Here is a 24,538-nt window from a genome sequence, read left to right as displayed (position 1 = left end):
AGGACACATTCAGATGCTCTAAAGCTCAGAAAAACATGTGAAATACTTCAAAACAAGTCCACGGAGACGGTCTAACGAGGTTTTTTTACTGCAGTAAAAGTAATAATACAGTATCAAATACTTCATTACAAGGAAAAGTACTGCATGCAACGTGTTGTTTTGGTAAAAATCCATAGGGATTATTTGTGAAATGTACTTAAAGTAGATGTTGTCCTGCAGTAAAGTGACTCATGAGAGAGTTTTCCAGCTTTTATTGTTGATTTATTTGTTGGATTATTTTGCTGTTGTAGTTTTTCGAGGTGGAGCTCATGAACTGTTTTATAAACTGTTGGAAACTTAAATCTGTAAAACAGCATCATCTTCTGTCGGCTGGTTGATGGTTTTTAAAGTAAAGAGGAACCAATAAACTACAGAAATACTCCATTACAAGTAAAAGTCCTGAATTAAAACATTGTTTGGGTAAAAGTACATGGGAATTGTTTACAAAATGTACTTGAAATATCAAAATAAATGCAGAAAATGTCTCATATTCTTACAGTCAGAAACTTTAATCCGTTAAAAAAGCATCAAACTTCACCAGCTGATCATTAACTTTAGAAGAAAATCTCAGTTTGTGAAGTAATCAGTGGTGGAAGAGAAGTACTGCACAGTAGAAATACTCCATTACAAGTAAAAGTCCTGCATTCAAAGCAACGTTTAGGTGGTAAAATCTAAATTTGTGAAGAAAGTAGAGGAAGCCTTTTGAAGTTATTCTACTTGAGTTAAAATAATACTTTATACCCTGAAAATATTACTAGTCCTGCACTGAAAGCACCGTTAGGCAAAAGTACTCAAGGGTTATTACCAAATTGTACTTCAAACCTCAAAAGTAAAAGTATACTGCAGAAAGTATCTGATGTGAATGTGAATGGTGGAAAAATATTCCATCAAAATTCTACATTTTAACTTTTACTTACATTCATATTAAAGTCCGTAAGTAGAATTAAAAATATGCATGTATTAAAAATAAAAGTACAATGCTGTAAAAATACTCCATCCTCAGTATAACTTTAGTATTGGCAACAAAATCTACTGTGAGCATCAAAAGTACTCATTATATACAGTACTAGTATAAACTGTAAACATGTGCGCAGCATGTTAATGTTGTACTTGTAATATTTCACTTTTAGTGTATATTTGTACTTTTATGTCGAACTTTGATGGCAGGACTCCTGCAGGCAAAATTTAAAATGCGTATTATAAATGGTTTATTTTATAAAAAAAATGCATCATACTGTATTTGTTTGTGTGTTTTAGTGAGTAAAACCTGCAAAATAACAAGTAAAGCTGTCAGATAAATGTAAAAAAACTTTGTTAAAGATGACAGTATTTCCCCTCAGATGTCACGGCAGAAAGATGACGGAGCATAAAACAGAAATACCCAAATAAACTGCAAGTACACCAAAACTGCAGATAATTACAGTACTTAGTTACTGTTTCGTCGTGTATTTTTACAGTTTAAAGCCATTTTTTCCTGAATCGATGATCCGAAGTGTTTCTCCGTCCTCGGCTGAAGCGACGGTGAGGAATCAGCTTCCTGTGTGCGACCTCTTCCTGCAGCACGTTAATGGCGGTTGATGGTCGCAGTCACGTGACGGTCGTCCGTCTCCGGTCAAATATGTGACGTGTGCATGAAGAGACTGACTCACTGTCCTCACAGCGGGACGTCCAAACCAGCAACGCGTCCTCCAGACCTCCCGCTCATTTGTTGTCATAAAGACGTCAGCGTCACGCCCGAATTCTCCATCAGCTGTGTTTCCTTTAACCTCACGAGGACGTTAAATTATTATTCATATACTTCATTCTGCTTCACTAAGACCTGTCCTCCTCTGTGGACACTTTTTTGTGTGGTAGCAAAAGCTCCAAACATGTCAAACAAGACGACAGGCAACTCATGGAGACGCTAAAGTGGACAAAGTCCAAAATCTGATCAGATTTTACGGTTGAAACTTGACGACAAATTTGACGCATTTTAGCAAAAGTAACAAGCTAAGACGCTGTTAATGAGGACGTACTCGTTTGAGGACACTGGGACTTAATTATCGTCTTGTTTAAGAACATTATTGTCTCATTTGAGGACAATGGGACTTTTTATTGTCACATTTTGGGACAGAAAGACTTAATTATAATCTCGTTTGAGAAAATTAGTGTCTCATTTGATATATCAACTTTAAAATCATCCTGTTTTAGGACATTGGCACTTACTCATCTTGTTTGAGGACATTTGGACTTTATTATTGCCTCTTTTGAGGACATTATCATCTCATTTGAGGACATTGGGATTATAATATCTTGTTTATGACATTGGAACTTAATTATCAGCTCATTTGAGGACATTAGGACTTCATTGTCATCTTGTTAGAGGACTTTTGGACTTAATTGTTGTCCTGTTTTAGGACATTGGCACTTACTCTTTTTAGAGGACATTGGGACTTAGTTATTGTCTCATTTAAGGACATTAGGATGTCATTTTCATCTTGTTTGAGGACACAGAAACTTTATTGTTGTCGTCTTTGACTTTTTTATCGTCTTGTTTTGGGACATTAAGACTTAATTATCATCTTGTTTAAGACCATTTGTGTCTTGTTTTGACATTTGGACTTAATTATTGTCTCCCTTGAGGACTTTAGGACTTTCTTTTTGTCTTGTTTCAGGACATTGGCTCTTAGTCATCTTGTTTGAGGACACTGAAACTTACTATCATTGTGTTTGAGGACATTATCGTCTCGTTTGAGGACATTAGGACTTTATTATCATCATGGACACTGAAACTTTATGATTGTCTCGTTTGAGGACAGTTAATCGTCTTGTTTCAGGACATTGAAACTCTTTTTCTGTCTTATTTGAGGACATTGGGACTTACTTATCGTCTTGTTTGAGGACAGTTGGATTAAATTGTCTCGACAGCTTTGAGAAACGAGGAAGAAAAGTTTTTTATTTTCATGTTCTCATGTTCAGGCGTTAAAATAATCAGTTTTATTCTTTATTACGCTGGTGACTTTTAAAAATAAACCTAATGTCCCCGTATGAGGACATTTTGAGGACAAAGATGCTGATTTTTGTATATTATAAGAATTTCTCATCCCGAATGGCTCAGAGAAATCAAAGACGATGAAGCAGGAGCCGAGGTTTGGGACTGAAAGTGAACTCTGTGGCCTCAGGCTCGTCTCTCGTCTCCTGTCTCACGTCTCTCGTCTCTCGTCTCTCGCGTGTTGTTTTGCAGCTCGGCTGCAGCGGTTGGTGTCGGTGTTGGAGCTGCCGGCCGGCTGCAGAATGTGGCGTGTAGGTGACGGCTTCAGCACGGGAAGTCAAACTGGGAGGAACGTTGTTCTAAACTGAGGAACATTTTCTGCATTTTTTGCACAAAGAGGAATAAAAATACGTCACTTTATGAGCCTTTGGCATGAAAAGTTTAGTTTAACCCTTTGAAACCAGAGCACATTGACTTGATTTCATGCAATAACATGAGATGAAGTTTCAAGTTGAGAGTAAAAAGAAAATTACCTGAAATTAACCACAAAAAAAAGGCAGCGAGCGTTTTGAAAACGACCTCAAAATGAGCTCAAAAACAGAAAAAGAAAGCTCAACAAACAAGGAAATGAGCTGGAAAAAGTGCTTCAAATGATAATATTTCTGTGACATCATTTTAAAAATATTAAATGTAAACATAGTTTTTCCCTCGAGACATTTTTCTGTAGTTTTTAAAGAAAATCACTTTGTAGTGTGATGTCACTCCAGGCTTCAAAGGGTTAAATGCAGCCAAGAAACCTTGAAGACAGACGGAAGCTTTGAAACCACCTGTGGACGTTTGAGTCTCATCTGTCCGTCTCTCCGATGATTCGTCCTCCATCAGAGAGACGGAGACATGCTGTCTGATGTCCTCATGCATGTGAGACATTATGGGCTGATTCTGATGACTTTTGTTGTTGTTACTGTCGTTGATTAACCCCTTAGTGCCCGCTTTAATATCACACATACTCGTATCGCTCTGCACTCAAAATGCACTTTTCAAAAAATATTATACATTAATATATTTTTCTATTTTTAACCATCAGTCATAATCAAGCATCAAACACTCATTCATTTTCAGAATTTTAACCCTTGATTAATGATAAATATCACAGACACAACAGCTGCAGCTGGTTGTTGTTGCTCTCTGGTGGACAAACTGTTGAAAATGTCCTCAAGCATCTTTTCTTGAGCTCTGTGACGCGATAAAATCTGCAGCTTCATGTCGCTGCAGGATGGATTTATTTATTTATTCTGTCAGCGTGTTTGTGTTTAAATGAGGGAGGGAGGCCGCTTTATTTCCCAGAGTGCATTTAGAGGAGCTGAAAAGACGAAACTGCCTCCCTGTGAGGAGCTCTGCTGCGCAGCAGCTTCACAAACACCGGTCTGATTAATCAAAGTGCACGTGTGTGTTAATTATGTCTCCATAAAGCTGCTCTGCTCATCATATTTAGGGAACCCGCCCTGCACCACACACACACACACACACACACACACACTCTCTGCACATGCACTAAAGGACAGACTCTAAAGGACAGACTCGGTAATGAGACGGTGTCCTCGGTGATGTCACAGCTGAGGCTCGGCGGCTGCAGCCAACCAGCGTTCGTCTTATTTATGAGGCTCATAAGATGATGAAGATGTTTTTCTGTCGTCTGCAGCTGCTTCACTTTTCATGTTCACGTCTTCTCTGTGTTGACGCATGTGTCCTAACTGTAGTCCAGATTGTGTATTTGAGTGTAATCAGTGAATTTGCAGCTCAGCTCCTACAATAAGTCTAAAATACACTGTGGAAACTAAATAGTTACATTCAGACTGTTCAGGTCCAAAAATGCTCCATTGAAACCCATTCAAACTGACATTTTTGATCCCACAGCCATCAGAGCAGAAAAACAGGACTTGTATTATTTCTGGGTGTCATTCTGGGCTTTTGACTCTGAATTTGTCATTTTGACTATTTTCCACCTGATGAGGTCATTTTGACCATATTTGGCATATGGAGGAAATACATGCTATTTCCACTAGGTGACCTGTCACAGTCAATGTAGCTGCTGATCACTGACATATCCCAGACTGTCAGCAGCTACACTCACACACTGACATATCCCAGACTGTCAGCAGCTAAAAAATAATTGAATTAAATTGAATGTATTTATTTGATTGGGATGATGCATTTAAACATAGTTTCATACAAAGCATGAAGCTGATGTGCTGCACAGAGTTTATAGCTACTGCTGATTTCCAACTCTTATCCCCAGCTGGACTTTTAAGTATACAGTGGGGAAAATGTACTTCATTCTGTCACATAAAACTTGACTATACATAGTCAAAAAGTACCAGATATCATAAAATAGAAATACACAGTTTCCATCAATCAATGTTCATTATTATTCTGATTATAATAAAGCGGTCAGGATCGTGACAGTTTCGTCTTGTGAATCTAATTTAATAAAGTTTTGTCTCTGGCTGCAGTGAGTCCACAGTCTGGACGTCCCTGCGTGTTGACGTGTGAGGACAGCATGTCTTCGTCCCGCTGCTTCCAGCTGCTGCTGTCCTGCGTCCTGCTGCTGCTGCTGGTCCAGTTTCCTGCGTCTCGGTCCAGACCGGCCACAGGGGACACAGACACAGGTAACGTCTCACCTGTCCCCACGCTTTTATGGTTAACAAAGGGTTAAACTCGGATTGTACTAAAGCTTGATCCTGTTTATACATGATCAGGTAAATACTGCAGAAAATACCACTTTCTGTTCCACTTCAGCAGTGCTGGTGCGAACATGGTTACGTTCAGAGACAAAACGCTCGGGTATGGTGAGGAAAAGATCATGTTTTGGCAGCTCCATCGCAGCTGGAAACTATTGCAACCTGTTGCTAATAAATAACCAGAGATGCTGCCACAATCACAGCTGGAAATGCAGCGATGCATTGCTAAAAACATCTGGTTTTTGTGCCAGAAACATGCTGTGACATTTTGGAGGCGCGGCGTGTCCCTACAGTGCAGCCGTGATGAGTCACTCGTCAACAACACGATTTTGTAGCACGATTGCGGCTGAAAATATCATAATATCTCGCTAATAAATAAGCACCTTCAGTTTTACTGTCGCAGCTGAGATGCTATCATGTGTCACTAAAGAACAGCCAGTTTTGGCTGCACAGTTGCTGCTGGAAATCCAGCTTTACCTGTTGCTAAGAAACAACCAGTTTTGGCGCCAAAATCAGCTCGAAAAGTTGCTACACAGCGCTCAGTTCTGATGGCACAATAGCTGCTGGAAACGCCACAGTGCTTTTCCAAAAAAAACCATCAGGTTTTTGTGCCAGAAACGTGGATGGAAATGCTGTGATGATTCGCCAAATAATAACCAGATTTGGCAGCACAATCGCAACCAAAAATGCAGTGATGTGCCGCTAAAAAATGGTTTTGTTGGTCTGGATCAGCGAGCTTGGCTACCATCTGTCTGATACAACATGTGCACTTTAACCCTTTGAAACCTGAACAAACTGGATTGAATTCATTCAAAAACATGCAAAGAGCAATGAGCGACAAAAAGAAGAATTACCCAAAAATTAGTAAGAAAAAGTACAAGAAAATTACCTGAAAATTTGTTAAAAAAAAGAGAAAAGATTAAAAAAGGAATAAAGAAAATGTCCTGGATAACTGCTTAAAGTATTATAATTTTGTAACATAATTTTAAATGAATGTTTAAAGACGTCAAAGAGTTAAAAATATAGAGATAAACGTATGAAATGTACAAATTTCGAGATGTTATGTATCCGTGATTTGCAGAAACAATGGCAACACTTTCTTCCAGTCTCAGCTGTTAATTTGCAGTCACTGCTGCTGTGTGTGTGTGTGTGTGTGTGTGTGTGTGTGTGTGTGTGTGTGTGTGTGTCTCAGGGTTTTGGTTGAAGGTTTTGTCTGTTTTTGGCGTCTGAAGCTGATTTTTCTGGTTCGGCTCGAGTCTTTGGCTCTCAGGCTGCTGCAGGAACAGAAACACACTCAGAAATCTGCATGTATTCACCTTCTGTGTGTGTGTGTGTGTGTGTGTGTGTGTGTGTGTGTGTGTGTGTGTGTGTGTGAGTGTGTGTGTGTGTGTGTGTGTTCTCTCGAGCATCTGGCCTCCAGCTGACTGCGAGTCGAGCTGTTGTTTTCCAGCTCGTCGTAAACTCTTGTTTTTTGGGATTTCGAGTCTCTGCTGCGTCTCCGCTCATAAACAAAACCTGCTTTCAATTTGCCACCTCGCTCGTTTTCTCTCGAGCTGAAGGTTTGTGGACGCGTCCGTCCTCGAGTGTCTGCGAGAGGACAAGTCTTCCTGTACGTGTGGTGAGCGGTGCTGGTGCCTGAAGCCCCGCCCAGTCTGACCGGGAACGCTGCTTTTAGAAACGTTTGATGTTTCCCACAGAACACACACACACACACACACACACACACACACACACACACACACACACACACATTTACCATCATCTGCACTCTGCACCACAACACAGAGAACACACACACTGCAGAGCAACACACACTTTACACAGACTGAAGCTCCGTGTGTGTGTGTGTGTGTGTGTGTGTGTGTGTGTGTGTGTGTGTGTGTGTGTGTGTGTGTGTGTGTGTGTGTGTGTGTGTGTGTGTGATGACTCCTGTTCACTTTAGGACAGTTTTAGGATTTTAAGATGTTTCTAGGATTTTAGGACATTTTTAGGGTTTTAGGATGATTCAAAGATTTTAGGACATCACTAGGATAATAATTTCTTCTCTTAAAATTAATTACTAAATAAATTTGACAAATTTAGAATAAAAATCACCATTAAAAACAGTAAGGGTGCAGAAGAGACGTACAAAGATGAAAATATTATTTAAAATCATTTAAAATCCAGTTTTAGTGGGTGCAGCACACGTGTTACTGTCTGTTACTGTCTGTTACCGTCTGTTACTGTCTGTTATCATCTGTTACTGTCTGTTACTGTCTGTTATCGTCTGTTACTGTCTGTTACTGTCTGTTACTGTCTGTTATCGTCTGTTACTGTCTGTTACTGTCTGTTATCATCTGTTACTGTCTGTTATCATCTGTTACTGTCTGTTACTGTCTGTTAGTGTCTGTTACTGTCTGTTACTGTCTGTTATCATCTGTTACTGTCTGTTATCATCTGTTACTGTCTGTTACTGTCTGTTATCATCTGTTACTGTCTGTTATCATCTGTTACTGTCTGTTACTGTCTGTTAGTGTCTGTTACTGTCTGTTACTGTCTGTTACTGTCTGTTACTGTCTGTTACTGTCTGTTACCGTCTGTTACTGTCTGTTACTGTCTGTTACTGTCTGTTATCATCTGTTACTGTCTGTTATCATCTGTTACTGTCTGTTACTGTCTGTTACTGTCTGTTATCATCTGTTACTGTCTGTTACCGTCTGTTACTGTCTGTTATCATCTGTTACTGTCTGTTACTGTCTGTTACTGTCTGTTACTGTCTGTTACTGTCTGTTACTGTCTGTTACTGTCTGTTACCGTCTGTTACTGTCTGTTATCGTCTGTTACTGTCTGTTATCGTCTGTTACTGTCTGTTATCGTCTGTTACTGTCTGTTACTGTCTGTTAGTGTCTGTTACTGTCTGTTAGTGTCTGTTACTGTCTGTTACTGTCTGTTAGTGTCTGTTACTGTCTGTTATTGTCTGTTACTGTCTGTTACCGTCTGTTACCGTCTGTTACCGGCTGTTACTGGCTGTTACTGGCTGTTACCGTCTGTTACCGTCTGTTACCGTCTGTTATTGTCTGTCTGTTACCGTCTGTTACCGTCTGTTACCGTCTGTTATTGTCTGTTACCGTCTGTTACCGTCTGTTACCGTCTGTTATTGTCTGTTATTGTCTGTTACCGTCTGTTACCGTCTGTTATTGTCTGTTATTGTCTGTTACCGTCTGTTACCGTCTGTTATTGTCTGTTATTGTCTGTTACCGTCTGTTACCGTCTGTTACCGTCTGTTATTGTCTGTTACCGTCTGTTACCGTCTGTTATTGTCTGTTATTGTCTGTTACCGTCTGTTACCGTCTGTTATTGTCTGTTATTGTCTGTTACCGTCTGTTACCGTCTGTTATTGTCTGTTACTGTCTGTTACCGTCTGTTACCGTCTGTTACCGTCTGTTACCGTCTGTTACCGTCTGTTACCGTCTGTTATTCCAGGTCTGTGCTGCAGGATAACATTAGAAAAAATCACTAACTGCTCAGGTGCGGCTGATCCAGGCAGCTCGCAGAGATAAAAAATGCAAACCAAACAAAAGGAAGTGGAGATATTTCGGGTTTTTTAAGTTCAAAGGAAATTTTAATAACCGTTGGGAGGGTCGAACGTTCAGCCCTTCCTCTCCATCAACTGGTACACTCACTCAGCAGTGTGTGTGTGAGTGTGTGTGTGTGTGTGTGTGTGTGTGTGTGTGTGTGTGTGTGTGTGTGTGTGTGTGTGTGTGTGTGTGTGTGTGTGTGTGTGTGTGTGTGTGTGTGTGTGTGTGTGTGTGTGTGTGTGTGTGTGTGTGTGTGTGTGTGTGTGTGTGTGTGTGTGTGTGTGTGTGTGTGTGTATGTATATGTGTGTGTGAGTGTGTGTGTGTATGTATATGTGTGTGTGAGTGTGTGTGTGTATGTATATGTGTGTGTGTGTGTGTGTGTGTGTGTGTATGTGTGTGTGTGTGTGTGTGTGTGTGTGTGTGTGTGTGCAGCACTGAGGCGACAGGAACAGGAAGCTCAGAGCCTCCTTCAGTGAGCCAGGGTCAGAGGTCAGAGGTCAGAGGTCAGAGGGACGTCTGAGACACAGCAGAGTTTTCTGAGGAGCCTTTAAAGCGGGGACACTCACCCTGCTCTGCCTGGGGGACACTTTTACAAAAGGACAGTAGGTCAGGGGCCTGTCACAGGAGCCCCACACGTTTACAGGATTTTAGGACATTTCTCAGATTTTAAGACATTTCAAGGATTTTAGGACATTATTGGGAAATCAGGACATTTCTTGGATTTTAGGACATTTCTAAAATTTTGGGACATTTGTGTCTTATCTGTGTCCTCTGTCGATTGACAATTGATTGATCAACAAGCTCTATGTTGATGCTGTTTTATGTCTCTGACACTTTATGGAGACTAAAAGGACAAAATCTATTCACAGTGTCCATCACTTTATTTTAGTGTCAATCCGAAAACGGTTGGAGGACATTAAAAAGTCCTCACGAAGGATAAAGTATTTGGAAAATGTTTTCTTTGCCATGTTTTTATCTTTTTAACAGACCTCATGATCATTTAAAGTGACTCAGCATCTTCTTATTTTCAGGCGACGCAGTAAAATCCTCTGAAGACGAAGAAGACGATGAGTCGTCCTCAGAGGAGAACAAACTGTCCAACGAGCTGTCCACCAGCAACGAGAAGCTGCAGAGTAATAACGAGTCTTTTTCTCTCTGTGTTTGTTTGTGAAATCGGAGCAGATGATTGTGATGTTTGTGTCCTCGTCAGCGCTGGCGCCGCAGTGGGTGATGCCGGAGAAGATGGAGAAGCAGCTCCACGCCGTCCCCGCCAGCCGGACCGTGAAGTTCCGGTGCCAGGCGACGGGAAACCCCGTCCCCTCTCTGCGCTGGTACAAGAACGGCAAAGAGTTCAGGAAGGACCAAAGAATCGGAGGCTTCAAGGTGGGCGAGAGAAAACCTCCGACCAGCCCGGTCAAAAGATGATATTGAGTTTATTTAATGTTTTTGTCCTCCGTCTTTCAGATCAGAGACCACATGTGGACGCTGATCATGGAGTCAGTGGTTCCCTCCGATAAAGGGAACTACACCTGCGTGGTGGAGAACGAATACGGGAGCCTCAAACACACCTACCTGCTGGACGTCGTCGGTAAGAACGCCTGCGTCCACACTCACCTGTCCACACCAGTGTCTCCTGGTCCTTCAAAATAACGCTCCGTCCACCCGACAACAGGGGACATCATTTTAGGCAGCTGATTTTACTATTTTTGACGTTTTTTGTTTGTTTTTTTTAATAACAAATTAATTGATTGAACAAAAACAATAATATTCATAAAATACTTAGACAATATTTTCTTGCCTACATATCAAATAAAAACATTTAAAAGATAAAAGAAATAGAATAAATGAAAGTTTAATTAAATACAGTGACATAAATTATCATTATGAAAATAAATTGATTTATTAAAGAAAGAACAATGAAATAATATAAATTGAATATATTATTATTATAGAAATAATTATTTGAAAACATCATAATAATATAACAATAAAAGGTATTTGATAGTATCCTCTTACCTACATTTCATATAAAAACATTTAAAAAATTAAATTCATCAAATGCAGTTACATAAAATAATTGTTATAAATGAATTCATTGAAAACAAAGAACAAAGAATTACAATGAAATTAAATAATTATTATAGAAATCAATGAATTTATTGAAGACATAATAGCAGTAGTAATAATACTACTAATAATAAAAACTTCTGCTAAGGTTTGGTTTTTTCCTCGAGTTGAGACACTGAAGGTTGCTAAATTTCAAAAATTTAAAATGTACAAATTTACACACAGTTTGTTAAGAGTGTTTGGATGATAAAACGGGACGTGTGGACGGAGGTCTCAGTGAGGACGGAGGTCTCAGTGAGGACGGAGGTCTCAGTGAGGACGTCCTCTCAGACTGATAAACGCACGTTTTTCTCTTTAAACGTGTCTTTGCGCAGAGCGCTCTCCTCACAGGCCGATCCTGCAGGCCGGGCTGCCGGCCAACCAGACCGCGGTTGTCGGTCGAGACGTGGAGTTCGTGTGTCGAGTGTTCAGTGACCCGCAGCCTCACATCCAGTGGCTCAAACACATCACCGTCAACGGCAGCAGAGAGGCACCGGACGGACACCCGTACGTCCTCGTCCTCAAGGTCAGTCAGTCAAGATTTAATGACCACAAGTTACAAATATCAGGTAAATATAACACCGTCAAATAATATTAAGGGTGGGCATCCACGCTGTCAGAGATCCGCGCTGCCAGCTGCTGTGTCAGAGATCCACGCTGCTCTCTCTCAGCGTCCTGACTGTCACTGGAAAAGGTTACAAGGTTTAAATTTTAGCCTAATTTGGGCGGCAGCGTGTCAGGATGATCACATGATGGAGGTCTGCAGTGTTTCACCGCTGTAAAAAGTGGCGTGTGTGTTTGTGACCTCTGGTGGAGATCCAGTCCGCCTTCACTCGGCGTGACGCTGCGTTCAGGAGAGAAACCACATCTGTGAGGAGGAGAACACGAGCCAGCCGCTCTGCTCGGAGGATTATTACGGTCCTTACGGTCAGAGGAAACTCTGCATGTGTTTAAAACAGTTACTCATTTCTGTCAGGAACCAGAGTTTAATGATCCTTGAGGAAAAAGTTTGAGTCACCAGCGTCCCGTCGGGATGCACTCTGTCAGCGGGAAAACTAAAGTGATGAAAATTAGAAAGCGCCTTATTTATTTGTCATGGATTATATTCAGAGCGTTTCTGCCCGCTCAGACTCAACTCTTGAATAATTTTCTGCACAGCTGCTCAACATGAAAACCGTCATTAATTGTCTTTCAAATCTCCAAACGGCACACTGAGGTTTAAAGGTGCCCTGCAGAGTTTTCTTGTAAACAAGCAAAAGTTATTTATAGTGGTGTTGGTGGTGTTGGATGAATTTCCTTCTCCTGAAAACATTTGCAGAGCTGGTTTTTATTTTAAATCCTGCATTGTTTACATCCATGTTTACCAGGAAGAGCGCGAGGCGTCACATCTGCGGATCAGTGGATTTTCAGTTATTTTTAATTTTTATTTTTATTTTGCTGTTTTACAATTTGCCCCAGACTGCAGGTCTGAACACCACCGATAAAGAGATGGAGGTTCTGACTCTGAGGAACGTGACGCTCAACGACGCAGGAGAGTACACCTGCCTGGCCGGAAACTCCATCGGCGTCTCGCATCACTCCGCCTGGCTCACGGTCGTCGACGGTACGTCAGCTACATTTAATTTATCTGACAGAAACGATCCAGAGTTTCTCCTTTAAAACTATCCAGAGTTTCACCTCCTGCAGAGTTTCTCCTGCAGAGTTTCTCCTCCTGCAGAGTTTGTCTTACAGAGTTTCTCCTCCTGCAGAGTTTCTTCTGCAGAGTTTCTCCTCCTGCAGAGTTTCTCCTGCAGAGTTTCTCCTCTAGAGTTTCTCCTCCTCTAGAGTTTCTCCTCCTGCAGAGTTTCTCCTGCAGAGTTTCTCTTACAGAGTTTCCCCTCTAGAGTTTCTCTTCCTGTAGAGTTTCTCCTGTAGAGTTTCTCCTCCTGCAGAGTTTCTCCTCCTGCAGAGTTTCTCCTCCTGCAGAGTTTCTCCTCCTCTAGAGTTTCTCCTGCAGAGTTTCTCCTCCTGTAGAGTTTCTCCTGCAGAGTTTCTCCTCCTGTAGAGTTTCTCCTGCAGAGTTTCTCCTCCTGTAGAGTTTCTCCTCCTGCAGAGTTGCTCCTCCTGCAGAGTTTTTCTGACGGCTGTGTGTGCTCTCTCCTCGTAGAGCTGCCGCCGGCCCCTCTACCCTCTCAGACCTACCTGGAGATCTTCATCTACTGTTTGGGGTTCTTCATCATCGTCATCCTCACCGCCACGGCGGTGGTCTGCAGACTCTGCTGCGCCCCGAAGAAGAGCGACTTCAGCGGACAGCTGGCCGTCCAGAAACTGGCGAAGAGCATTCCTCTGAGGAGACAGGTGAGGCTTCCTCCGGCAGAGCAACTGTTTATAGGTTATTTATTTATTAGTTATTGATTTATTCGAGGCTCTGGAAGGTTGTATAACCCTCTGTCTGTCCCTCTGCAGGTGTCCGTCGAGTCCTCGTCCTCCCTCCAGTCGGGGATGTGTTTGATGCGTCAGTCTCGTCTCTCCAGCGCCGCCACCACCATCCTGACGGGAGTGTCGGAGTACGAACTTCCCTACGATCCCGTCTGGGAGCTTCCTCGGGACAGGTACGACCGTTTGTCTGCTTTATTTTATTTTATTTTACTTGATTTCGTTTCTTTTATTGGTTTTAACGTGGGTGTGTTATTACTTTCACTGGTTTATTGGTTTGTGTATTATTTGGTCTTTTTCTCGGTTTAACTCGTTATCTTCGTATTATCTTTTATTGCTCTATTTGTCTGATTTTCTTTACCTGGAAATGTTGATAAAATGAAGCTGCGGAGGCCGAGACGTTTGACACTTCTGTCCTCACCCGAGAAAAGACCAAGTGTGTGTTGAGACTGAACGCGGCCAGCTTTCAGGGACTGAACGCCGCTGTTTGATTTTCCCGCTCTGACTCCGCGTTCAGCTGTGGGTTTTTCTGCAGGTGTTCGGATGATCGGATGATCTGTGGTCAGTCTCACAGCTGACGTGAACACATTGTGCGGTGACGTGTTGTGTGTCGTCCTCAGGCTGACGCTGGGGAAGCCGCTGGGCGAGGGATGTTTTGGTCAGGTGGTTCTGGCCGAGGCCGTCGGGGTCGACAAAAATAAACCGACGCGTCTCACGAAAGTGGCCGTGAAGATGCTCAAAGGTGAGAGCCGCTCGTCGAACTCAGTGACTGAAAAAATAATACAATTCTGCACATCAGTACTTCTTTTTCACAATATAACCTTTTTCTCCATCTTCAATTGTCTACTTTTAACCCTTCGAAAACTGAGCAAATTCAATTCATTTCTTTAAAAACGTGGAGGCAACAAGCAGCTTAACAAGAAATGACTGAAAACTTAGCAAGATATCAGTGAAGTTACAAAAAAATGACCTGAAAATGAGCAAAACGAAGAGGAGGGTTGTTTGGGTGTGACCGTTGTATTTTTTTAATTTTTTATTTTATTAATTTTTTGGCTGATACTTGACTTCTTTCATTTCATTTCATTTCTTTCTATTTTATGTTTCTACTCTACTACATCTCAGAGGCAAAGTAAAAAAAACCAAAACATCAAAAGAGACAAAAAAATGACCCGAACAAACTGCAGAAAATAAAATCTATTTTTTCTGTAATACATTTAAATACATAATATATTTATTTTGTATCCTTTTTGCTTAATAACTAATAATCTCCCCACATCTTATTTTAAAGTAATTTCCTTTTCATGTTTTAAGTTTTTTTTTTTTTTTTTTTCAATTTTCCAGTCAGACCAGTTGCTCATTATGTTTACAAAAGAAACCAAACCGTTTGTCTGAGCTTCCAGAGGTTTTAATGTTTGTGAACGCTGTACAAACATGTTTTTTTGTCGTTGTCGTGAGCAGCGGACGCCACAGAGAAGGACCTGTCCGACCTGATCTCTGAGATGGAAATGATGAAGATGATCGGCAAACACAAGAACATCATCAACCTGCTGGGAGCGTGCACGCAGGACGGTGAGTGTGTGTGTCGTGTGTGTGTCGTGTGTGTGTCGTGTGTGTGTGACGCCCGTCGGCGGTGACGTGTGCTGCGTTATAACGCCTCCTCCTCCGTCAGGCCCGCTGTACGTGGTGGTGGAGTACGCCTCGCAGGGGAATCTGAGGGAATACCTCCGCGCCCGGCGCCCGGCCGGGTTGGAGTACTGGAGCGGGTCGCGGCGGGCGTCTCTGGGCGGTCTGGAGATCAGGGAGCTGGTTTCTGCTGCGTACCAGGTGGCCAGAGGGATGGCGTACCTGGCGTCAAAGAAGGTCAGATTTTACAGCCTGAACATCTTAGTGGACGCTTGATTTATCCATTATTTTATTTAATTATGATTATTATTGTTGCTGCTTTTATCATGGTATTTATTAATCTCTTAATCTGTTAACGTATTTATTTATTTTTTCATCTTTGTTTATCGGTTTTATCCCGCCTCTGTGTTTCTCAGCTGTGGTGGCGTTCCCTCAGTTCCTGGTTTTAATCAGGATAAATTTCTGTGTTTTTTCTGGTCAGATTTCTATAACCTGTCATGTCATATAATTAATCAATCAATTCTAAAAAGAAGATGGAAAAAAAACTCAGAAATAAATACATAAATAAATTAATAATAACAATCGCTAAAAAACTCATTATTTAGATGATAATAGTAATAGAACTATCACTAATATATGCACTGCATGTACACACACACACACACACACACACACACACACACTTTATATATATATATACCAACATGTCTTTAACCCTTTGCGTGTCCTCTCAGTGTATCCACAGAGACCTGGCAGCCAGGAACGTGTTGGTCACTGAGGACAACGTGATGAAGATCGCAGACTTCGGTTTGGCCCGAGACGTCCACCACATCGACTACTACAAGAAGACCACGAACGTGAGGCTTCACGGGCACGCTGATCGTCAGGGTGACGTGATGAGACGTGTTCTGACCGATGTTTGTTTGACCCGCAGGGTCGTCTGCCCGTTAAGTGGATGGCACCGGAGGCTTTGTTTGACCGCATCTACACACACCAGAGTGACGTGTGAGTTTAAATTTAAAGACTTCCTGTCGATGTTTTGAAGTTTTTTTTCTGATTGTGTTTTCATTTTTATTATTTTATATTTGTTTGCCTCCGCACTGGCAATAGCTGCAACCAGAGGCATTACGATTTTCACACAAACGTCCACTTGGACTCAAGAATGAATTGCTTAAATTTTTAAATTGGTGGTAAAAGGTCACGTTCACTGTGACCTCATCTGCTTCATTACCATGAACACAAAATCTCCAGAACACATAGAGAAAACTTTTTCAAATTTAACACAAACATCCACTTTGGGTGAGCTGATTAGATTTTGGTGGAAAAAGGTCAAGGTCACTTTGACCTTGCATCCTTCTCATTAGCTTGAACGCAATATCTCAGAAAGCCTTTGAGGGAATTTCGCCAAATTTGGCAAAAACGTTCACTTTGAAAAGTTTGGTCAATGACCTTCTCTTGATTACCAAGAAAAAGAATAACAGAAATATTGTGAATTTTGCATAAAGATCATGAAGAGGTGCAGCAGCTTATTACAAAATTTAAGTTTAAACAAGTGTTTTCCTGCTGCTGCAGGTGGTCGTTTGGAGTCTTGCTGTGGGAGATCTTCACCCTCGGGGGGTCTCCGTACCCCGGGGTCCCTGTGGAGGAGCTCTTCAAGCTGCTGAAGGAGGGACACCGCATGGAGAAACCTTCTGCCTGCACGCAGGAGCTGTGAGTCAAACTACGTCCTTCAAAAGGAAATTTTCTCTTCAGCAACAGTCATTTGAGTAACTGTGTTAATCTGTGTTCAGGCTCCAAATACTTCGTCTTGAATAGTTTGTGTTTCTTTGTGCAGCATAGTAAACTTATTCAGGTACTGTATGCAAGTACAAAGTATCATCATTGTTTTTCTTTAAAAATTGCCCAAAATAGATTAAAAAAAGCTAAATTGTATCTTTTCAAACCACTTTTTTTTTAAAGAAAAGAAATCGCCAATATTTTATCTTTAGAACCTTGAAAATTACAGTGTCATTGGCGTAAAGTAGACAATTACAATATTTGCACACATTCGGAAAGTCATTATTTAAAAAAAAGAAAAAGTAAAGGACCCAACATGCTGCCCTGTGGGACTCCTGTGTTACAAATTCTAGGGAGAGATGTAACTTGACATATTTGTGCTGTTTTCGAGGGAGGTACATGTTTGTTTTTGGGACATATTTGTTCCGTAAATAATAATAATGCAGACGTAGTCATTCGGGTAGAGCGGAAACCATCCTGGAAGTCACAAAGGAATTTATTGCTTTCCAGGTGAGTGCTTCACTGTTGTAGAATGAGAAAAGTTTGAGTGAAGTCCGTAATGTTTCCCGTTCTGAACTTTATCAGCTACCTGATGATGAGAGACTGCTGGCACGCCGTCGCGTCCCGCCGGCCGACTTTCCAGCAGCTGGTGGAAGATTTAGACCGCACACTTTCTCTCATGGCAAACCAGGTAATGTTTTCATCTTTTATACTGTAAAACACGAAAAAATATTCATTATTAACCAATATTTTCATATAACTGACTTTTCTTGCAATATTATATTCCATAGAAATAAATAAAGTTTTATATTAACCCTTAAACTATTTTGCTGCCTTCACACTGATTAACCCTTTCACCTGTTACAGGTCAAGTAACACATCTACTTCTATATTTTATATGCAGAAAACCTTTTAAATTATGATTATCTGTTTATTTGCAAGTTTGTAGCTCAAGTGAGTTTAAGGACATTTCTAGAATTTTAGCACTTTTCTAGGATTTTAGGATTTTGTAGGATTTTTTAAGATATCTAGGATTTTAAGACATTTACAGGATTTAAGGATGTTTCAGGATTTAAGGACAATTCTAGTTATTTAGGACATTTGTAGGATTTTGGAGCATTTCTAGTATTTTAGGAAATTTCTAGGATTTTAGGATGTTTCGAGGGCTTTAGCAAGTTTCCAAGAGTTTAGGACATTTTTAGGATTTTAAGACATTTTTAGGATTTTAGGACTTTTGCAAGATTTGAGGATATTACTGTGAATTTTGGATGTTTCTAAGATTTTAGCACCTTTGTAGAATTTTAGCACATTTCCATGATTATTAGGATATTTCTATGATTTTAGGAAGTTTCTATGATTTTTAGGATGTTCGTCGGATTTTGGGACATTTCTGGGATTTTAAGGATGTTTCTAGGATTTTAGGATGTTTCTAGGACTTTAGGACGTTTCTAGGACTTTGGGATGTTTTCAGGATTTTACGATGTCGTTAGGATTTTCGGCTGATGTGCCTGTTGGCACTGTCAGATATCTGACCCTCTGCTTGTGTCTGTGCAGGAGTACCTGGACCTGGCCGTTCCTCTGGTCCAGTACTCTCCGGTCGTCTCGTCTCATTCCTCTAACTCCACATAGGGAGTTCTGGGACCCTTTTTCCTTCCTGGATCACCTTCATCCTGTTTCCTCTGCTGCGCGGGCTGGCGGCGGCGGCGGCGGTCCCAAACCGGAGGAGCTCAGACGAAGCCGCTTCACTGTCGTCTGTCAGCAGCAGCAGCCTGATGTGAAGACCAGCTGGACCGAGCCGGACTCCCCAGCAGGGCCTCAGGAAGCAGCAGCTCGTTCAGACCGGGTCCAGAGACCGAGGGAGGCTGAGAGAGCTGCTGCTGCGCCGCCCGACGCATCAGAGCTCTCTGCTCATAATAATCAGTGTGAATATTGTAAATAATAGTTTGTGTTATATGGAAGACCAAACTGGAATTATCAGAGAAATATGAAATGAAAGGCGGACACAGATGCTAAGAAAATAACTGAACAAATAAAAAACACGCAATGTGTAAATACATTTATAAATTAGTATCAAAAACAAAATTTAAATATGATTTTTCTTTGTAATTTGTGTTACTTATTTATAGATTGCGACGGAGGATTAGCGCCATGTTAAAGAAAAAAATTGTTAGATTTCGAGAATAAAGTCGTAATATTTTGAGAAAAAAATGGTAATATTAGGAGAATGAAGTTGCACTTTTATGAGAAAAAAGTCGTAATTTTTGAGAATAAAGTCATAAAATTACGAGAATAAAGTTGGAATTTTACGAGATTTGTTTTTTTTCTGATAATAAAGTCGCCTTGGCAACAGTGGTTGCATCCTAAAATTACATCTCCTTTTCTTGTGAAATTACGACTTTATTATCAGAACTTCTGACTTTTTTCTTATATTTTTACAACTTTTTCTTGAAATTATGACTTTACTCTCGTAAAATTTCAACTTTATTCTTGTTATTTTACGACTTTATTCTGGTAATGTTCGACTTTTTTCATATTATATATGTTTATTCTCAAAATTCCGACTTTATTCTCGAAATCTAACATTTTCCCTCAATTCCATCTTAATAGATTTATTTCTTGGTTCATCTTTTGTTCATTAATTTATTTTGCATCTATATATTTATGTATTTCTCCGCAGTGAAGTCATGTTGCCAAAGACGATGTCTGTCAGTGTTACACTTCAACATTGCACTTAACCTCCAGCTGTTTGCAGCCCGCCTTTTACAGAGAAAGCTTCTAGTTGAATGTGTAAAATAACTGAATAACAACAGTATTAAAATACTTTTTCAGTTTGTACTCCGGTTCAGACTTTGTTGTGATTTTTATGCCTCCGTGCCGGAGGTAACCGTGGCTGTGGAGGGATTGTGTTTTCTAGTTGTCTGCCACATTTTCGTGAACGCCTCGAGGGAGTTTTATGAAATTTGGCACAAACGTCCACTTGGACCAAATAGTGAGCTTGTGATCAAATGATTAAATTTTAGTGGCCAAAGATCGAGGTAACTGGGACTTTATTTGTCTTATTCTTGTAAACACGAAATCTTGAATACCATGAGGAAATATCTTCAAATCTGGCACAAACGTACGCATTTAATGGAAGAACTGATTTTATTTTGGTAATTCAGACGTGTTTGCTAAATGGTCAAACAGGTTCAAAAGCACCTTTCTGGTGTCAAATCTGAGGGTCACGTCTCCAAATATTTCTGTAACTTTCTGAGACAGATACCGACATTAATGACAGCTTCATTTGTGGTTGTTTTGATAGTTTTTGGAGTAATTTTGTGTCTCCTTTGGTAGTTTTGTGTCTCCTCTAGGTTGTTGTGTCCATTTTTGTAATTAGTGTGTGTCATTTTGTGTTTCCTCCTGGTTGTTTTGTTTCTGTGGTTGTTTGATTCTTAATTCTTTAAATGTTTAAAAGCGAGCACAGCACTGAAAATGTGCACTCTCATCCACAGTTTTTAAAAGGATGTTGAGAACGGCGACCTTGGCGAGGAAGATAAAACATGAGTCCTGGTGTCTCCAACAGGAAGCTTCCCCTGGTTGAATATTAGCTGTGAAAAAAGAGATGAATTGTGGGAATAGAAGCTTGTTTAGGTTCAGGTTGTGTGTGTGTGTCTGTGTGTGTGTGTGTGTGTGTGTGTGTGTGTGTGTGTGTCTGTGTCTGTGTGTGTGTGTGTGTGTCTGTGTCTGTGTGTGTGTGTGTGTGTGTCTGTTGCGGCTTCGTACCGGCTCCCTTCATCCCGTCGCTTCCTGTTTCCAGCAGTAAAAACATCCATTTCCTCCTCAGAGATCTGAGTCCGATCCAGAGAAATGTTCTCGTGTTCTTCAGGATTGATGCTCCTGCAGATCTTCACATCTGTGTGAAACGAGTCTGTTCAAATCCTGAGACGCTGCAAACAACCTGCCTCAGAGGAGACAGACATGCAGGCTTTGTATATGTTTTGCATCGGATTGGTTTGATAGTTTTTGGAGTCATTTTATGTCTCCTTGTGGTGATTTTGTTGCGTTCTGTACACAGACTGTGTAGTTGCATCTTATTGTATTTATTTTGTGTCTTGTAGTTTTGGGTTTCTTTGTGGTTGTTTTGACTGTTGTGTTGTCGTTGTGTCTGATTGGAGTCATTTTGTGTCTCCTTTTGGTTTCTGTGTCTCTTTCTGTACTTGTTTGTGTGTCTTTTGCTAGTTGTGTGTCTTTTTTTTGGTGTTGTTGTCATTTTCTGTCCCTTTGTTACTGTTTTGTGTTCCTTTGTGGTTGTTTTGTCTGTTTTGCAGTAATTTGTGACTTCTGCAGTTCCTTTGCATCTCTTTGTGGTCATTTTAAGCTTCTTATACGTTAAACTTTTGTTGCAGGTTCGCTTATCGTTCAAACGATAACGACATTTTGGCCTGAAAACAAACTTTTGAAAGCGGTTTCCAGAGTGTAATCGTTTAAAACGCCATCCTTTCTGTCGCTGTGTAAACCGGAAATGATCCCGTGAGAACCAACTGCTGGCCTGGGCTGCTTACTACAGCGTTTTCGGTCATTTTTGTGGATCCGTGCACACAAGGATCGTTTTCACAATGTTATCATATGAACGCAGATTTTTTTTTAGAAACCTAAAATACATTTTTTACCATTTTTTGTAGGACTATTCACGTCTAAATGTGGTCTTAGTCTCTTTCCGGGCAGTACGCGTTAATATGAGTAATATTTTGGAGGTGACACTTTGGGGCAGTGACAACTAGACAAGACGGTGATATTAATCACCAAACTCCCTGCAAAAAATCAAAAACAAATGCTGAACTATTTTCATAAACTTTGAAGAAACAATTTTATTTGACCAAAATTTTTAAACGCAGTAAATTAAAAAAAGATCTGAAATCTTCGAGCTCGGCGTGTCTCTCAGAGCAGCAGTTTAAAGTGGAAATGATGTTTGTTACCAGCCGAGCGGCCTGCTGACGGTGACAGCTCGCAGGACGCTGTCCGCCTGCTGCAGGTGAGGAGGGGGAGGCTGCTCGTGTCCCTCCCCCCTCCTGATGGAGGTTAATGGGCCGTAACGAGGAGCCCAGGAGCCATCACGGCTCGGCCGTTAGCTGCTGTGACAGATGGCCGCCTCACACCTCCACGAGCCCGCGAGTCCGCACAAACTCTGACGAGTCGTCGAGTTATTTAACTCGAGCAGACGTCTGTTTCACAGGAGACGCCTGTCCTCATTTAAAGGAACAGTGCGTCAGATTTAGGGAGATTCAGTGGGAATTTAACGAAGTACATTTACTCACATTTTGTACTACGGTACAAACTAAAGGTACTTGTACTTTACCAGAGTATGTTTGTTTTATGCCACTTTATACTTTTTCTCAACTACACTTCAGAGGAAATATAGTACTTTTTACTGCAATACATTAATTTAACAGCTGTAGTTACTTAACAAATGAATATTCTTGCATGAAAACATACGTTTATAGAATATGATGTTTTGTAAGAAATTAAATTATCAGTTCATACAAGCACAACTGAAACAGTTCATTGATTCATCAATCAGTCAACTGACAGACAAGTAATCCCAAACTATTTTCTTTTGAATAATTTTGAATTTTAAAAAAATGATTTCGAGTTTTTTCTTAGTTTTCAGGTTTCGGGTAGTTTTTGAAAATAAAATGTTTTTGCTGTTTTCTTTTTCTGATAATTCTGCGTGTTTTTTATTATGTTTTTTTTCTATTCAATTTTCTAACTTCCAGATAACTTCTATAAAATCGAGCTGCATGGTAACCAGAACGAGCCTCGAATCGAGACGGGCCTTTATTTGTCAAAATGTGTCTCCATTAAAAGGGACTGTGCGTTTACAGGCTCATGTTTGGAGTTTCAGGCTCTATTGTTTCTATTATCACTGAGTGGATCTCAGAGGCTCCGTGTTTACGCTCCAACACGCGTGTTCGGAATGCAGTCCGGCTGTGATGATGTCACAGCCTTATGATGTCAGGCTGTGACATCATAAGGCTGTGACATCATCAGGATTCTGGAACACGCGGGTCAGAAAGAGAAGTTCTGAAGAATCTGCTCACTTTAATGAGAGCAGCTGCACAGACAACAGCAAGTTAGAGACGGTCAACCAGCGAGCCTCACCAAGACTTAAACCTCAGACCAACCACCCAGATTTAAGTAAGTTACTGTTCTTCATTTGCTGATGCTTACGTGCTCCTGGACCCTGAATCTTCTTTGATTTACAGCTACAGAAATGAACAAATTTTAAGATTTGAAATTCCATGTCACAATAAAATAAGTTTGTAATTTATTGTGATATGTTGAATGTTTCAGTAACATTCATTGTGATTTATTACCTATTATTTTTATGGCAGCAAAAGGCATCTAATGTCCTGAAAAAGCCAGTGATTTTATCACTTTAGTAGGCAGCTACAGTCTGTATTGGTCATTATTGATCATTTATATGATAAAATAGTTGATACTTTTGCCATGCAAAATATCACAATACTGACAAAATCCAAGAGGAAATCAATAAGTGTGCACTGTTATAACCAAAAGTTATAATATTAATAATTTATATAATAAAATAATCAATACTTTTGCCATGCAAAATATCACAAGTGTGCACTGTTATGAAATTATCATTACAGACGGAAACCGAAGTTCAATAAGTAAATTTAGTGAGTTAGTGAGTTAATTTTATTTTTGCCATGCAAAATATAATGTAATATTACTGGATTTCCAACCTCCTGATGAAGAAATAAAGATGTGTGCTCTGTAATGTTCCTTTAAATGACACAAAATTCACTTTTCTTTGTTTTCAGCTTTGTGAGAAAAGAAAATGGCCGACACTAACTCTAGTTCACCATCCATCTCCGGCGATGACTTCAGCGATTTCCCGAGCAACTTCAAGTTTGTCAGTGTTCTGGGAGAGGGCGGCTTCGGAAAGGTGGTGAAATGCTGGAAGAAGGACACGAAACAAAACGTGGCTATAAAGATCCCCAAATTCCACGGCCAAGAAGAACGGGAGGTAAGACATCTGGTCAAATTTGATTTTTACAAAAAAAAATCAACCATGTTCTCATATCAACTCGTAACGTATCGTTGCTTTTCAGTGGAGCTCATATCAAAACGTGACATGCTAGTTATCCTCCCGCGTCAGGTTTGGAAGCTCAGGGACAGCGTGTCAATTTATGCATTACATTCTCAAAATACACCTCTGTTTTCAAAATAAACTTACGACATAACTAAAATACTTTGAGGGTTATGTCCTTAACCTCAGGCGACAAAAGGACAAGTTTAAGTTTATGGAGTA

At 40.5% G+C, this 24,538-nt stretch overlaps 1 protein-coding gene across 2 annotated transcripts in view; it reads left to right on the top strand.

Moving 5' to 3' along the window:
- Positions 1-20,066, top strand: part of fgfr1b (fibroblast growth factor receptor 1b) — a 31,971-nt gene extending 11,905 nt beyond the window's left edge. For both annotated transcript variants that reach the window (XM_088070923.1, XM_088070922.1), the window contains exons 2-17: positions 5,521-5,676; positions 10,338-10,439; positions 10,517-10,689; positions 10,771-10,894; positions 11,748-11,938; positions 12,871-13,015; positions 13,559-13,749; positions 13,858-14,003; positions 14,448-14,569; positions 15,286-15,396; positions 15,497-15,687; positions 16,185-16,307; positions 16,385-16,455; positions 17,023-17,160; positions 17,812-17,917; positions 18,781-20,066. In XM_088070923.1, coding sequence (XP_087927049.1) covers positions 5,568-5,676; positions 10,338-10,439; positions 10,517-10,689; positions 10,771-10,894; positions 11,748-11,938; positions 12,871-13,015; positions 13,559-13,749; positions 13,858-14,003; positions 14,448-14,569; positions 15,286-15,396; positions 15,497-15,687; positions 16,185-16,307; positions 16,385-16,455; positions 17,023-17,160; positions 17,812-17,917; positions 18,781-18,855 — 2,118 coding nt within the window. In that variant the 5' untranslated portion in view covers positions 5,521-5,567 and the 3' untranslated portion in view covers positions 18,856-20,066. The remainder of the gene's footprint in view (positions 1-5,520; positions 5,677-10,337; positions 10,440-10,516; positions 10,690-10,770; positions 10,895-11,747; positions 11,939-12,870; positions 13,016-13,558; positions 13,750-13,857; positions 14,004-14,447; positions 14,570-15,285; positions 15,397-15,496; positions 15,688-16,184; positions 16,308-16,384; positions 16,456-17,022; positions 17,161-17,811; positions 17,918-18,780) is intronic.
- The last annotated feature ends 4,472 nt before the right edge of the window (positions 20,067-24,538 follow it).

Source organism: Plectropomus leopardus, chromosome 20, assembly GCF_026936395.1.
Source record: "Plectropomus leopardus strain MGB_pleo_1.0 chromosome 20, ASM2693639v1, whole genome shotgun sequence".
In the NCBI taxonomy this organism is placed as follows: domain Eukaryota; kingdom Metazoa; phylum Chordata; class Actinopteri; order Perciformes; family Serranidae; genus Plectropomus; species Plectropomus leopardus.
Note: the sequence above shows the minus strand (reverse complement) of the source record. Positions and strands in the feature narration are given on the sequence as shown.